Raw genomic sequence first — 16341 nt, 5'->3', positions numbered from 1 at the left:
AAAGGAGAGAGAAATAGAGAGCCACAAATAAACAGCAAAATTACTGTTAAAAAGGCATCAATTGCCATATTATACAGTAGATAGAAAGAGAGAGATAGAGACAGATAGATAGATATCTTCTTTCTTAGCCTCTTATGTAGCTATATTGGTTGGGTATATGTCCACCATGTGATATGGAAGCCATCATGTCTTTCCCCCACCCATCATGAATCATTAGCACTCCAAAATAGGACTTGAAACATTGTCAAAAATAAATAAAGAAAAACTATAAATAAAAAAGGAAAGAAAGGAAGAAGTTAAGGTTAAATCATTGTAATAAATACATTTTTAATTTAAAAATTTATCAATTTAAATTATAATTTTCTAATTTATTTATTAATTTTTAAAAATTGAAGGATTAAAGATGAATTTTATTTTATTTTTTCACTTGGATTGGTTAATGGAAGTTTTTACAATAAATTAAGTATTTTTATAAAATGGTAAAATTTTAATTTTCACCATTAAAGTGAGCTATATATAAAGATTTTGATATAATTTTTTTAACAAATTTAATTAAAAAAAATGAAGGATTAAAGATGCTCATACGCACTTAAAATTATAACTGGGGAATGGAAATATTAATGATATCCAGGTTGGTACATAAGGAAATGATAATTTATATATATATATATATATATTTTGACCTTCTTGTGGTGGGGGTCTCGAGAAAATTAAAATTCTCTCTTTTTTTTTATTTTTTATTTTTATTTTAAATAGCAGATCATTAATGGATTGAAATCAATATTAATGTTGATGCGGTGATACGCAACTACCGAATAATTAATCCACCGAATAAATGACAACATGGCTCATTTGAACTGACCCCTCTATTATATATATAAAATTAGAATACATAGTAAATTATATATACACAATCTAATGTATGTAAATTTTCAATAATCTAATATATTTTTTAGGAAAATTCTATACTACTTTTTGTACTCTAATTCTGTGTACTTCAACTCTGGTTGGTCATACTTTAAATTCTTTTTTTTGGTAAGTGACAATTCTAAAAAATTTTAAAATTAAAAATTATTTTTTCTTATTTTCAAAATAAAATTTCACTATTTCCTCTCCCCTTATCTCCACTGCCCTCCAACATGGTTGGCCATTAGCCAGTTAACCCGCGGGCACCTTCTGGCGACTAATTGATTACTTGTGACTGTCGATGGCCCTATATCCATCTTACAACACTCCGACTACTAATTTTCGTGACTATTTTCTATTACCACCACTACCTCTTACTACTATATTCATCCACCTTTCATCGTCAATCATCATATGTAACAATTTTCAAAATATGTTATTTTATTATTATTTATTCAAATTTTCCAAACCAAAAAAAAAAAACACTAAACCAGTTTTTGTTTTTTGAACACCCCCCCAAAAAAAAAAAAAAAAAAAAACTCACAAAATTAGTAAACCCAACGATGTTAGTTAGGTACACAAAAACTCATCTACAAAAATATATTAGAAAATCATTATATCTTAAATTTATTTTACATATAAATCTCACAATTATAAGATATGAATTTAAACTACACAATAAAATGTAAAATATTTTTCTGGGCATGTACACATTTTTTTTTTGTATAAAATCAAACTGAAACTCTGATAAGACGAGATAAATGAAGCGAGTAGTGTCATCTCAAGAGGTCACAGGAGATTTATTTGGTCGTTAATTTTAAGATAACGAGTTTAGTTGAGATGCACGTAAATAAATCGGAACATTTAATTATTAAAACAAGAAAAAGAAAAATGAAGGCAGTAGAGATGGGGGATGAGAAAAGCAGACAGATTTCTTAAGAGTGAAGAAGCCCCCACAGGCACCACAGGGCAGTAGTGGTCACTAGCGCAGTGTTCTTTTCTTGTGTGCTTTGGCTTTGGCTTTGTTGCTTTGGAACCACCTCCTCCGCATCTCGGACTCGGGGTTGCGCCGTGCACGCTTCCTGAACACAACACTCACGCACATCCCGCCTCCCCCTCCCTCATTAATTTAAATTATCCAAATTTATTTAAAATTTTTTGGGAATTGGTTTTTGGAGGATTTTTTTTTTTATAAACTGGTTTTTGTAGTTTACTTATTGAAAAATGTTTTGGATCCTCAAACCAACCCCTAGTGATGTGTCATAAGTCATATAACTTGAGAACCCCATTTAAATATTAAAACTATGCAACGAATGCTTGCTATGTCATTAGGGGTTGGTATTAGGAGTCCAAAATTGGTGGGATATGGCATTATTTGTTTTCTTGTTTTTTTGGTATATGTTTGTGCTTATTTTCATTTTTAGTAATTTTTAAAAAAAAAAATTAGAAAGTTTTAATTTTGAAAATTCATCTCAACGGGGAAATTCAGGAAATTAAAAGTTATTAAAAAAAAATCCAAAAAAGACAAAATAAGCAAATGAATAGTAGGCTTTTTTGGCTTTTTTTAAATTACTTTTTAGATTCATCTACATAAAATGGACAAAAAAGTAAAAAATTGACACCTTAATAATGCAAGGCTTATCATCCTCTTTTAAATCAATAATTTAATGAAAAAATTTACAAGTGAAATATGAAAATTACTTTTGAAATGAATGACACAAATATGCCATGTTATTTTGTATAAATTATTTGTGCAAAATTTTCTATTTATATATCATTATTCTTAAATAAATTTAGACTTTATAATGGACAACTAAACACATAAAACTACACAAAAAAAAGTACATTGTATGGTTTAAATTTATTTTAAACATAAGTAATATAACACTCAAATATTAATGTTAGCAACACATGTAGGGATGTTTGGCATAGTTTTTATAATTTTTCTTTCTTTTATTTTATTTCTAGAGTTTGTGTTAAACTGTATGGTGTCATTTTTATTTACAATTTGTTAGGCAAAAGTAACTTAATAAATAAATTGAAAAAATTTGTTATAAATTTGAGAGAAATAATTTTAATTTTTACTCTTTAATTATCAATTTTTAATGACAGATGCTAACATTAGGAACACATGTTAAAATGAGGTCTTTGGGGAAGACTTATTAATATTGGGAAGGTGAGGAAAAATGTAAAAAGATTATAAAATGTTTTAAAATTCTTAAAAGTGTATTGAATTTACTAATAAATGCTTCAAAATTGATGTATCTTTTGTAATTTTCTCATGCTTTGTTAGCAAAACTCACAAAATCCTCCATCAACTTTAAATTTGATAAAATGAGGTCCAATTTTTTCATTAAACTGTTGTTAAATCAAAAGAGAAACAAAATTTTCAGAGTTAAATCTTTTATCAATTTTCAGCAAGTTTTTTTTCCACCTACATTTGATAAAATTATTAAAAGATAAAGATTGAAGATATTTGTTTTCACCAAACTTGGTTAAAGTAATTTTTTGAGGTACATTACACATTTTTAAAAAGATTTGATCCAAATTTTAATTAATTGAACAAAATTAATGAAAAAACAAATAAAAAATTAAAAAAATTAATAAATTCTCTATTTCTCTAGGTTGGAGAGAATTTCTCTGAACCAGAATTTCCCTGGATCAAATTGAGGGACCTTGGACATTATGAAAATATTAGATGTCCTTTATACTATAAAGTCTTAATACCAGGCACCCTAAAAAAACCCCCTAAATTATAAAATAGTAAAATAAATACTCATTTTGATATTAAAAACAATAGTTAAATTAGAAGAAGAATTAGTAACATAAAATTAAAAGTAATTCTAACTATTTAATTTTCTTTTATATTCATTTGAAAAATAAAAATATGTTGAAATTGAAATTATATAAAATTTATTAAAAAAATTAAATATAAATATGTTGTAATTGGATTATCATATAATGATTTTATATGATATATATATATATATATATATTAAATTATAAGATTGTAAAGTTAACATTCTTAATTAAATTAAAATATCAACTGTATAAAAGAAATTTGACAACGACTAACTAAGAAAGAATTACACAATAACATCTAAACCCAAAAAGAAAAAATAATGAAAACATCCAAATGATAAATACATCTTAATTTGTGAAGTGATTAATTATCTATAATATGATGTCAAAATATAAAAGAACTTACTATTTAACAATTGAAAAAGTAACTTAAGTTAAAAATTAATTTTTTGATTTTTTTTTTTTGAGTTAACCGTAAATAATCTACCAAATTTTTTACCAAAACTCTCATCACACACATGTGGATTTGTGTGGCTTCCACACTCATTGATAGATTATTTGGGGTTTATAATATTTTTATTTTTAAAAAAAAATATGTAAAAAATATGAAAGATGATGTGACTCAAAATAGGTTAAAATTTAATAATTTTTCCAAAATAGCCATTTTTTAGTTTTTTTAGACACATCACATTTTTACTTTTTTGTATTTAAAAAAAAAATAAAAAAATCAACTTTTAATCAATTTCTAAAAATACATGGTTAGTGTTACCTAATAAAAATAAATAAATAACTTAAATTAAAAATAAATCAAAAAATTAAAAATATTATTTTATTATAATACTCAATTTCTGAATTTATTAATATTATTATTATTTTCCTTAAATTTATTAGTGAGTCCCCCCAACTTGCAGTCTTTGAAATCCCCAAAGATCTCAACGGCATCACCCTCTCACAGAGCAAGAGAGAGATGCAGAGACTATTTTACTGCCACACAGACGAGCGAGAGTTTTTGTAGTATATTTTAGTGAAAGAGACTTGCGGAGATAGATTAGAGAGTAAGAGAGAGAGAGGGAGTGAGTCCTTGATTCTCACTCTTTCGCTCTGGCAATTGAAATACAAATGGTGATTTAAAAGACCGTTCGATCCACACCCTCATTCCATTCTTCTCTCTGTCGTCATGAATCAATCAAGCTTTCTCTTTCTTACCTGAATTTCTGATCCAAGTCATTCACACGGTGTTGAGTTAGTCAAATCCCAAGAGGTTTGTTCTAGGAATTCGAGCCCTTTATTTCTTGTTGTAACTCGTGTAGCCTACAATTCCGAGTTTTTTTGGTTGATTCGAGCATTTTCTCACTTAGATCTTCATCAATGGACTGTCTACGAGACTAAATTCTGTGTTGTACAAGAAATTTAACTCGTAATTCATGTCTTTTTTTTGTTCAGTTTTACTGGTGAAAATTGAAGATGTTGACATGTATTGCTTGTTCGAAGCAACTCGGCGGTGGATCGCTTCAAGAAGACGACGACGACGACACCACCGCTACACCAAGAACAAAGCAAGCCATCAAAGCTATTACTTCTCAGGTATTCTCGCATTATGTTCTCAATTTTTCGAAAATGAGGCATTGATTGATTCAGTTTTTAGATCAAGGACATTGCGGTGAAAGCTTCGGGTGCCTATAAGCACTGCAAACCGTGTTCGGGTTCGTCGAATCACAACCAGAAAAGGAACTGTGCTGATTCGGAGGCTGCGTCGGTGTCGGAGAGGATTCATTGCTCTTACCGAAGAACTGGGAGCTCTAGCTCGACGCCGAGGCTGTGGGGGAAGGAAATGGAGACGAGGCTGAAGGGCCTTTCGAGCGGCGAAGCCACGCCGGCTTCTGGTAGTGGCCGAACCGAGTCTGTAGTGTTCATGGAGGAAGATGAACCTAAGGAATGGGTTGCTCAGGTTGAGCCTGGTGTTCTTATCACTTTTGTTTCTCTGCCTCAGGGTGGGAATGATCTGAAGCGGATTCGATTCAGGTAGTACTTTTGTTCCAATTTGTTCCTTGTTGTTGATCTAATTTTTTGAAAGTTATGATTTGTTTGCAAGTGATCACATGGGTTTCGGTAAAGTAGTAGAGATGATTGTTGTTGGGCCATGGCCTTTTGGTATATGAATTTTTTAATTGATAATGAAGTGGCTTCACTGAATTTGCATGTGAGTGAAGTCCCACTGGTTTGCTTTTAAACCTAAATTCAGGAGGTGGCCCCAAATGGGTCTATGAGGACTTCACTAACAATGTAGAATAAAGGTCAGGGTTGGTAACCAATGAAGTCTAAAAAGTAAGGGATAAAAAAATCAGAGATTGGAACTGTCTGATTGTTCTTGTTTTGCTCTATGAGAATCAATCAACCATACATAATTCTTGTAGAACTTATTAAAATGTGGAATTTGATTGATATTAAATGGTTAAATTCAAGAGATCAGAATAGGCAGTCTGTGGTGCACTGTAGTCAGGCATCGTGTATAGCGAGTCTCGGGCCTCCCTGCTTTAACTTGGAGTGTGTTGGCTTTATTGGGAACTTTTAGCACTGCATAGTGCAGAACTTTGTTATCTTTATGAACACCATAAAAATGGTAGGGTACTTATCTGGTATATTAAGCACAGTACTGTAAGTAGCATTTTGTCTGTTGCATGTGATTGTTGGTACCCACCATTCACTGGATTGTGGATTTCTGGGACAAAAATCTCATTGATTGATGATAGTGACAATCTACACATGCAGATAAAGCACTCAAAAGGTGACTTCCCCCACCTGACTTCCTGTTTATGAACCAGTATTTGTCTTTTCATGGACTGGTAAATATTTTAAATGTGCTGCATTCTGGTTTTATAAAATTGTATTGTAGATATACAATTGGATGTTGGTAAGATTGCATATTTTAAGTTTTTCACTATCCGATAACCAATGGAGATTTATTACAGACAATTACAAAATTCACATCATCGTGATGATTATCTTATCACTATTAGGTTGATTGTTTTTATTTTACACGAACCAGTTCACCTACAAGGAACTGCCCAGCCTAATAAAGTGAAGAACTAATTTGCAAATTTAGCGACAACTTCTAACTTGTACAGATTGGAATGGTAAGAAAGAGTGTTAATAAGTATAGACTAGTTTTACTGATGGCCTGTTGGTGTGCATAATCCATTTGTATTTGGGTAAACTTTAAAATTCTCTGTTAAGCGAGAATGTTCATTCAGAAGCCAGTGCACCATCTTTTATTTCTATTTTTTGGGGGTGGATTAGTTACCTCAGTCGGTTGGCTGAAACAATGGATGAAATTAGTACTTCTGTTATTGTTGTCACTACTATAATGTCTATTGTGTTTGTGTCACTCAATTTGTCATTTTGCTACATATGTTAAGCTATATTGGCCATAACAGAAAAAGAAATATAGACATCCACACACCACACAAGTTGCAGTGTAGGAACACGAACGAGGTCCTCTGCATTGGAAACAAAGACAAACAACTTTTTTGGCGTTGTCTTTTTGTCGGTGGAGTACAGGAATTGACATGGTCTGTAGAATATAAAAAAAGTAATCAGAAATTTCAAGCATTCTTGAATAGCAAGTAGCTCTCTCTTCTTTCTTTATTTTAAGTTTTTTTTTAATGCTTATCAAAAAAATTGTAAAATCTGAGAATTCTTCTCTAATTTTTTTTCTTGGGTGTTTATGAGGGGTTGACCCCAACCTGTGCACTGCCTATTTGTAAATACCTGAACCACCCTGAAACTAAGATGTTAAATAGACTTGTTGAGAGCCACAAAAAAGGCATCAGAAGAGTTGGGCAGTTTGGACCAGGTCTATCTGGCCTTGAACTGGTGCACACCTGTGCTTGTAACGAATAACGATCTTTCTATATAACCAATGAAGCAATTATGGTGGTAATATCTAATATGTGTTGCTTAAGTTGTGACTCAATTACAGTGATTCAATTTTCTAAAATATCAACACTGGCATTATTTTCATGATGATCATATTAGAAGTGGGTATAACTATCAATTAAATGGCTTTGCCCTTAACTGGACAGCCATTTAAACTAGTTTGATGCAGCTATGTTCACATGTAATTTCCTGATTCTGACATTCTGTTACCCCAAAGCATTCTTTCAGATATGGTTTTGGTTAATAGTGCTGATGATTCTTCTGTTGGGTTGAGCAGTCGTGAGATGTTCAATAAATGGCAAGCTCAAAGATGGTGGTCTGAGAACTATGACAAGGTTATGGAATTATACAATGTTCAGAGGTTTGATCACCAGGCAGTACCGTTACAAACTCCATCAAGGTCCGTGGATGAGGTGAGTTCTCATTCACTAAGAGCTAGTAATATTTTGGAAATAATGATATCATGTATAGATGGTGTGGATTTGTCTTGTTTAAGAAGTGATTTCAATGGTGCTTGAGGAATGAATTAATGAATTGCACATTCATATTTTTGGTGAATGGTGTCATGTTATGGCTTGTTATAATTTCTAAAATCCTATGAAATAAGATTGTTCCTCCCCATTGTTTGTTATATATGAAATACATCCAATTGTTTGTTCAGATCATATAACCGAATACATTTTCATTACATGTGAATGATCACTGACAATTTATTTCATGTTCTAAGATCATTTTTTTTTCTTCCTTCTGATGACTTCATTCACGGATGCATTTTTGTTCTACAATCCTGTTCAAAGCATAATGCCATCATTTCATTTAAGATGATTGTAAGGATATATTTATATTTACTATTTGGTGTTGACACACATGCTCTTCCTTTTCAGAACTTAAAGATTGAATCTGCTGAGGACAGCCCTGTGACACCACCACTCAGCAAAGAGCACCTACCCCGCAACTTCCACTGCCCTACTGGGATGGGCTACTCTTCATCAGATTCATTCGACCACAACCCAATCCAATCCCTTCATTACCATGATGCAGGTGGTCTTGCTTCAACCCCAAAACTCTCCAGCATCAGTGGTGCAAAAACCGAGACATCATCAGTTGATGCTTCTGCAAGGACTAGCTACTCAAGAGAGGCAGATCACTCAGGGGAGCTGTCCATGAGCAATGCCAGTGATTTGGACACTGAATGGGTTGAACAGGATGAGCCAGGAGTCTACATCACTATCAGATCATTGCCAGGTGGCACTAGGGAGCTTAGACGTGTCCGATTCAGGTAAGTGAAATTCTATGGTGTGTTTTCTGAAGAAGAAATGAAACTGGTCATAGGTATATAGGTATCTTGTATTCTAATGAGTGTTAAACTAAGTGGTAAATTATGAAAGAACTTAACAAGAATGTCAACCGAAAAATACGGCTCACTGTGATTGACCTATTTTGGTACCTGCCACTTGTAACTGTGGCAGAAAGATTGTGATTGACTTGGGGGCAATCTTAAAGCACGTGATGATGAAATTTTCAATCACCAATATAAACAAATGGTAGAAATCTATCATAGCTTAACAGATTCTAGAATGTGGTCCTTCAAGATTCTAAGAATTGAAAGATATATTTAGTTCGATTTTATTTATTTATTTTAATTCTGCTTACTTGATGGTGACTCAAATTTACACAATGGTGGTAAACTTAAAACTCACGAATCTTTGTTTTGTTATCAATGATTTTCAATATTTTCAGTTGCTAATGAGTTGGCAATTTGGAATTTGAGCTTTGGGGTAATTGGAGTATAGGAAGAAATCAATCTCTTCAACTAAAGGCTGCAGTTTTATCTAGTCTATGGTTAGAAAGGCCCTTTTTTCTGACTATTAGGAGAGGATTCCATGGATTTGGATTGGTTCCTTGCAATCACTAGTAAACTTTTTGAACACCTATCAAGTTTTCAAACTTTTTGAACACCTATCAAGTTTTCAGTTTCTGTTTTTAACAAAAATAAAATAACAACTTGTTTTCTGTTTTTTGTTTGACAATGTTAACAAACGACCCCTTAGTGGTTTGTGTCGTGTTCTGGCTTGAGAAGCTGGTCCCCAACCTGTTACCACCTTAGGCGACGAAAGGGCCCTGGTTTATCTTCCCCCAGTATGGCCTGGTCTCGTGATTTCACACAACCTTGCACATAGCTGAAATGTTATTAATCTTTTTTTTTCCCATAGTAAATCAAAATTCCTGACCAATACATAATAAAAGACATCAGTTTGGATCATTCTGACTTAAAACATTATTAATGTTCTTTACAAATGCTTGTTGCAGCCGAGAAAGGTTTGGGGAAATGCACGCAAGATTATGGTGGGCTGAGAACCGAGCCAGGATACAAGAACAATACTTGTGATTTAGACTACTTATAAGGTGGTGATCTTCGAGATTGTGTTTCCTTCTCTAATTTAGGTGTTTTATCTTGACACACGGTTTTTCTCCCTCTTTTCTCTTTCCCCACTTTTTTTTTCATCTTAATCTCCTTTTTTTTTCAATTTTTTTTTTTTTTGGAGGAGGAAGAGCTGTTTAGGGGGTTGGATAATGTGAAATTGTTGGGTGCTTTTTATTGTAGTCAAGATAATTCAGATATTGCAATGATAAATCCATTTTCATAGTAATATATGCTATTCATTTGAGTTTACTACTTGAAAACAATGCTATTTGTTAGACTGATCATCTTAAAATAGATTTAGCTACTCTTTGAAAATAAATGCTATCTTCTTAATCTTGAGTTCATTTTCATAAGCAGCTTAATCACTTGTATTGTATGGCCTTGCCAGAAGATCTGGTATGAATTGTTTTATTTTATTTATTTAATTATTTAAACTACATGTGCTGCAATTTCAAGTCAGAATTTATCTGATCATTGCGATGATGATTATTTGTATGATTTATTATACTGCATACATATGTTGTTGCTGCAATCAATTTATTTATTTATTTTAGAGAAGAAAATTAGATAGACTTTGACTTGACTGAATTAATCTAATTGAGCTCACATTGAGGACCACGAATTCAGGGTTAGATGGTGACAATTGGAAGGGCAATGTTTATGGTTGTTGGCATATTAAATTAAACCCACTTGGGTCTTTCTTCTTTAGGTTTTTTCTCTTTTTTTTTTGGACCGGGAACCCAAGCCGGACTCAGGATTTCAACCTAGGAAGGATGCCGAGTTCTTTAGGATTTTGGATTGTCATAGTTGTTATGTTTTGTTGATATTTGTTGAACTTTTTTTCATAGTAAAAATGTTTATTTCAATGTAATTCTCATTATATTTAAAATTTATCTGTTTTTAAATTTTTAAAAAAAAATTATATGAATGCCACATAAGGAGATTGGGATGAGTTTTATTTGTTAACTTGGTTAATAAATTACAAAATAGAGAAATGCTTTACATATATTTTTTTATTGTTGCTATTTTTTATTAAGTTTACAGTAGATTTTATGATTAGAATAATGCTGGGACCCCCTTTTGGGGGTCACCCCTCATCCCCTTTGCCACGTGGCGGGTGGTGATTGAAGGAGTAGGGAAAAAAAGAAAAAGAAAAAGAAAATGTAACCAATGAGAGAGAGAGAGGGGTTCAAAGGGGGTGGGAGGAAAATGGAGGATGAATCATTGTTGTTATGATTAAACCTTTGTTTGGAAATAATTGTTAAGGAAATGCAGACAAATAATGTCTTGCCATGTACTAGGTGAAAATAAAATAAAAAAAAAAACTAATAATGTATAACAGCCCTCTAATAATTTTAGTAAAATTTTAATGTCCAAACTAAAAGTTAACGCAATAAATTAATAAAAAAAAACATGTGACAAGCAAAAATATATGCTCAAATTTATGGTCAATTGAAGTTTGAATGTCACAAATTTTTCTTGACAAAAACTTCCACCACAACTATAGAAATATTAACAAAATTTTTATCATCCTATTGAAATGTTTAAAACTCCTGTATTGGACAAGTACATAAATGAAATTTTATTTTTCTAGCTAAAGTAGTGAAATTTTATTGTTAGATTTAAAATACAAATGTCATTGTTTGTGTATATTGGTTAAATAGTGAAATTTGACCACCAGGTTGTTACTTAGCATCACCCATGCAAATATGAATCGAGATTTTTTCACTTTTTAAATCAAAATAGTGAAATGTTCAAAATTTCTAAACTAGATTTTACAGTTTAAATTAAAATAGCAAAAATTTATTTTATGAGTGTAGTAACAGATAATGAAATTTCACCATTACCCCCAAATTATACAAATAGTCTCTATAATTTGAGGCTTGCGTCATTTTGGTCCCTGACTTTTTAATTGTGATATATTTGATCATGAATTTTGAATCTTGTTCCAAATAAGGACAATTGAAGATATCATTAGATTTTTCAATGGTAAAATTGTCAATTTGATAAAATATAAACTAATTTGACAAAAATAAATGTCAAACAAATATTTTTGAATTTTTAAAAATTATTTCTACCTACTAAAAATAAAATTATATAAAATTGATAAATCTTTTAGACATTTATTTATTTTTTTACCAAATTAATTTTTATTATGTGTTTGAATGATAATCATGTAAAATTAATTTAAAAAAATTAATCATGTAATTTTTATTAATTTTACATAATTTTATCATTGGTGGATAAAAATAATTTTTAAAAAATTAAAAAAAAAATTGATATTTATTTTTGTCAAATGAGTTTATATTTTATCAAATTGACGATTTTATCCTTGAAAAATCTAATGATATTTTTAATTGTCCTTATTTGGAACAAGATTCAAAATTCAGGATCAAATGTGTCACAATTGAAAAGTCATGGACCAAAGTGACACAAGTCCCAAACTATAAGGACTATTAATGTAATTAACCCTATATTTTTTGATAAATCCCACTAGTGGAAATATTAACGGATAGTGGAAATATATACATATATAAATTTTTTTTTTTTTTTTTTTTTTGATGAATCCCACTAGTGGAAATGTTAACAGATAAATTTATTGAAACATCAAAATGCTCTAAATGTATTGGTTGAACAATAAAATAATGAAAATTAACAATTTAACATGTTAAAATTGAGAAATGTACATCCAGTCCAACCAACAAATTGCCTCAGCCAAACAATTCCTTGACTACCAACATTCATAATTCATTCACGCTACTATCAAACTTATGTAGTCTTTATCTGCATTTAATTACCAACATGATATGCATTTGATCAATTACCTCAAATTCAACTAGATTGATGTACCCTGACTTACCACGTAAACAAGTAATGATTTTATTTGAAAAAGAAAGCACAAACATTTATAAGAAATTTTATTTGAGAGTGTAATTTTTGGTAAAAATTGGGTCGAGCTGTGAGATGGACTTGGTGGCCCAAAATGCCAAGGACTGGGTAAAAGGCCGAAATGTTACTGCGGCCCAAAAGAGATAAAAGTCACTCCGGCCCGAGCTGTTGAAGTGACTCCGGCTCAAGAACGATAGATTTACTCTGGCTCTACGGAGATGATTGACTTACTTCGGCTAAAGGAATGTAAAGCTGCTTCGGTTTTGACAACTTGAGTTAGTCCGGTCTCAAAAGGTAGTCCGGTCATAATTGAATTCGGGATAGGTCGGTTGTAATGTTGTTACTCAGTGGATCGGTCCAAACACACCACGGTTCATGTATGAGAACCGAGATATGGTGTAACATGAAGAAGAACCGAACTACTGTTAGTATGGCCTACTTTGTGGCTCGGCATAGCTATTCTTACTTCGGTCGAATGGGAGTTCGGCCATAAAGAAAACCATCCCACTTGGTTTAAGCAGTGGGGGAGGGTGAAAAAGGATAAGCATTATCCTTAGGAGAATAAATCCTAGGAGGACTCTGCATGGAGAAGTACAAGTCCTACTAGGATTGTGCCATGGAAAACTTATAAAAGCCCGCAAACATCACCTTGGGGGAGGTAATTGAACATAATTCTTTCTGAGAGCATAAAACTTTGTCTATTTGTCAAGCTTACTGACTTAGGCATCGGAGAGGTTTCCGGCACACACCCGCCGGCTAGCTTACGTTTGTGTTTTCAGGTGATAAAGCGACGTCGTACGGAGGAGCGTGGACTTGGTCAACAGGATTATACGTGGAGAATTATTTCCTCCCCGTACAATTGGCGCCGTCTGTGGGAATAACAGACAAGAACAAAAACCTCTTGACTAAGCTTCTCCTTTTCTCATTCAATGGCACACATTGAAGACTTGCCGCAGTCCGCCGTCGACGGACTAACTCCAGAGGGGGGCGCAAGGTGTGAAGGATTACCCTCTGTCCCTCCTATGGCAGATCTGGAGCCCCAACAACATAATTCCAGGAGGAGTGGCAGGGGAAGGCGGAATAGCAGCCCTCGACATTCTCAGAGTCCTGACAGGCAAAGGAGGAGGATTGATCCTCAAGCCCTGGAAGATCGCGTGAATGAACAAGATGAACTAATTCGAAAGATGGCGGCGGACATGGAGGCTTTGAAACGCCAGATGAAGACTAAAGATGTGGCGACAGGAGAGGGGCGCAAGCACAAGACGCCCCCTCGCCACTCAGAGAATCGTAGTAGGAATACTACACCCTCCCAAGGAGAGAACAGAAGCCTCAGGACAGGCGACACTCACTCCTTATCTTCAAGGACTCGTCACTCCAGGTCTGAGAGGACGAGATCCGAAAGATCATACACTGAAGGAAGCACGTATTGGCCTTCCCATTCACACCAAACCAGATCCAGACAAACAGAGCTGCCCAGGTCATCCGACTTACGAACCGTGCTAGAAGAAAAAGCACGATACAAGGAGGATGCCAGGGCAAGAGATCCATACCGAGTTTCGGCCTTACAACGGTTGGCTCCTCGGACGCATGGAAGCGTCGAGGTTGGAATGCCAATACCGCGACCGGCCTACGAACCAACGAACAAGGCATTGGCAAGACTACAGACTTCGCCGTTTGTCCCAGCGATCGAAAACGCACCCCTACCATCAGGCTTCCTTCAGCCGAAATTCAATACATATGAAGGGAAGACGGACCCGTATTCACACTTGAGCCACTTTCGCCAAGTCATGGCTGTGTACAGGCGAAACGAGGCCTTAATGTGCATACTCTTCCCGTCAAGTCTTGGCGACCTAGGCTTGACTTGGTTCGAAAAGCTCCCAGAGAGCAGCATAGCCTCCTGGGCCCAATTGGCAGAAGCGTTCGTAACAAGGTTTCGAACAAACACTAAAACACCGGTGGAGATAGACCAGTTACTCTCCATCGACATGGGTGAAAAAGAGACCCTCAAATCTTACAACAGTCGCTACTGGGAGACATTCAACCAGATTGGAGACTGCCCCACCAATCTAGCCATTGCGCAATATAAAAGAGGCCTACCAGTAGGGAACCGACTAAGGGATTCAATTACCATGACGCCACCCCTCACCATGGAGGCCCTGATGGAGAGAGTGCATCAGCACATCAGGGTAGAAGAGGATGGCGCACGTGCAAAAGTAAAATCTAGTGCAACCGTGGTACCAGAAAAGAAGACCTCAGCAAAGGTCAATACAGTAGATCGGCAGAATAAAAACGGGCGTGGCAGACGAGATAACGGAGAAGACCCAGACAAAAGATGGTTGAGAATCCGCACTGCCATAACAACGGTGTTCAAAAAACCAATATATCGGATTCTGAGCGAAATAAAAGACGAGCCATTTGTGAAGTGGCCAGCCAAGCTAGGCGAAGCTCAGAAGAATTACGACGACAGATCACGGTGCACCTTCCACAAAGAAAAGGGGCACCGAACTGAGAATTGCACGCCACTGAGACAGCACTTGGAAGAATTGGTGGCAGCAGGCCACTTGGACAAATACATTGAAGGAGGAGCGCAACCGGCCCCCCAAGATCATAATGACCATCCCAATAGAATGCCAATCGATGCACCACCTCAAGGCACTATCAATGTAATTCATGGAGTTTTTGAACCTGAGCGCGTATGCGAGCTCAGAGGTTCAATCAAGAAGGCTGAGCACTTCAGGGAAGTATTAAGTGCCCAACCTACCATCAAGAAGGGGAGGACAGAGGCAACAAACGTCATGTCCTTTTCGGATAAGGACTTGGAACGAATTTACTGCCCCCATAATGATGCCCTGGTTGTCACTCTCCGAGTCAAGGATTTTGACGTCAAGCGGATTCTGATTGACCAGGGTAGTTCATGTGAGATCATGTATTACGACACATTCAAGCAACTAAAGCTGCAAGACAAAGACTTAGCGCCTGCAGTTTCTCCCCTGATTGGATTCAACTCCATGCCAGAGTGGCCTGTCGGCAAAATAATCCTTCCAGTCAGAGCAGGGAGTGTAACAAAACAAGTGGAGTTCTGGGTATTGAAGGTCCCCTCCACATACAACATCATCTTGGGCAGAACATGGCTGCATGCCATGCGTTCGGTAGCGTCATCTTACCATCAGGTAATGCGGTTCCCCAACGACACCGGCATAATTGAAGAAGTCTATGGCGATCAGATCATGTCAAAACAATGCTTCGCCACAGCGAATGGAAGCCGAGCGGCCAAAGGATACGTTCATTCGGTGGAAGAGCCAGAAAGTAATGAACTATTCGCGGACGTCGGCAAAGAAGCTAATCAGAAAGCGGTGGAGGACTTGGTGGAGGTAAAAATAGAT

The 16341-nt window shown here is 34.7% G+C and overlaps 1 protein-coding gene across 1 annotated transcript; it reads left to right on the top strand.

Annotated features, from left to right (window-relative positions):
- Positions 1-4567: 4567 nt before the first annotated feature.
- On the top strand, positions 4568-10295 carry LOC114296634 (protein Brevis radix-like 2). Its single transcript, XM_028240942.2, has 6 exons — positions 4568-4969; positions 5152-5292; positions 5354-5730; positions 7922-8057; positions 8529-8923; positions 9955-10295. Exons 2-6 carry the CDS (start codon positions 5173-5175, stop codon positions 10031-10033), a joined length of 1107 nt encoding a protein of 368 aa, XP_028096743.1. The 5' UTR covers positions 4568-4969; positions 5152-5172; the 3' UTR covers positions 10034-10295.
- The last annotated feature ends 6046 nt before the right edge of the window (positions 10296-16341 follow it).

This window comes from Camellia sinensis, chromosome 15 (assembly GCF_055761805.1).
Source record: "Camellia sinensis isolate YWXY chromosome 15, ASM5576180v1, whole genome shotgun sequence".
Taxonomy (NCBI): domain Eukaryota; kingdom Viridiplantae; phylum Streptophyta; class Magnoliopsida; order Ericales; family Theaceae; genus Camellia; species Camellia sinensis.
The sequence above is the reverse complement of the archived record's forward strand: the minus strand, read 5'-3'. Positions and strand labels throughout refer to the sequence as shown.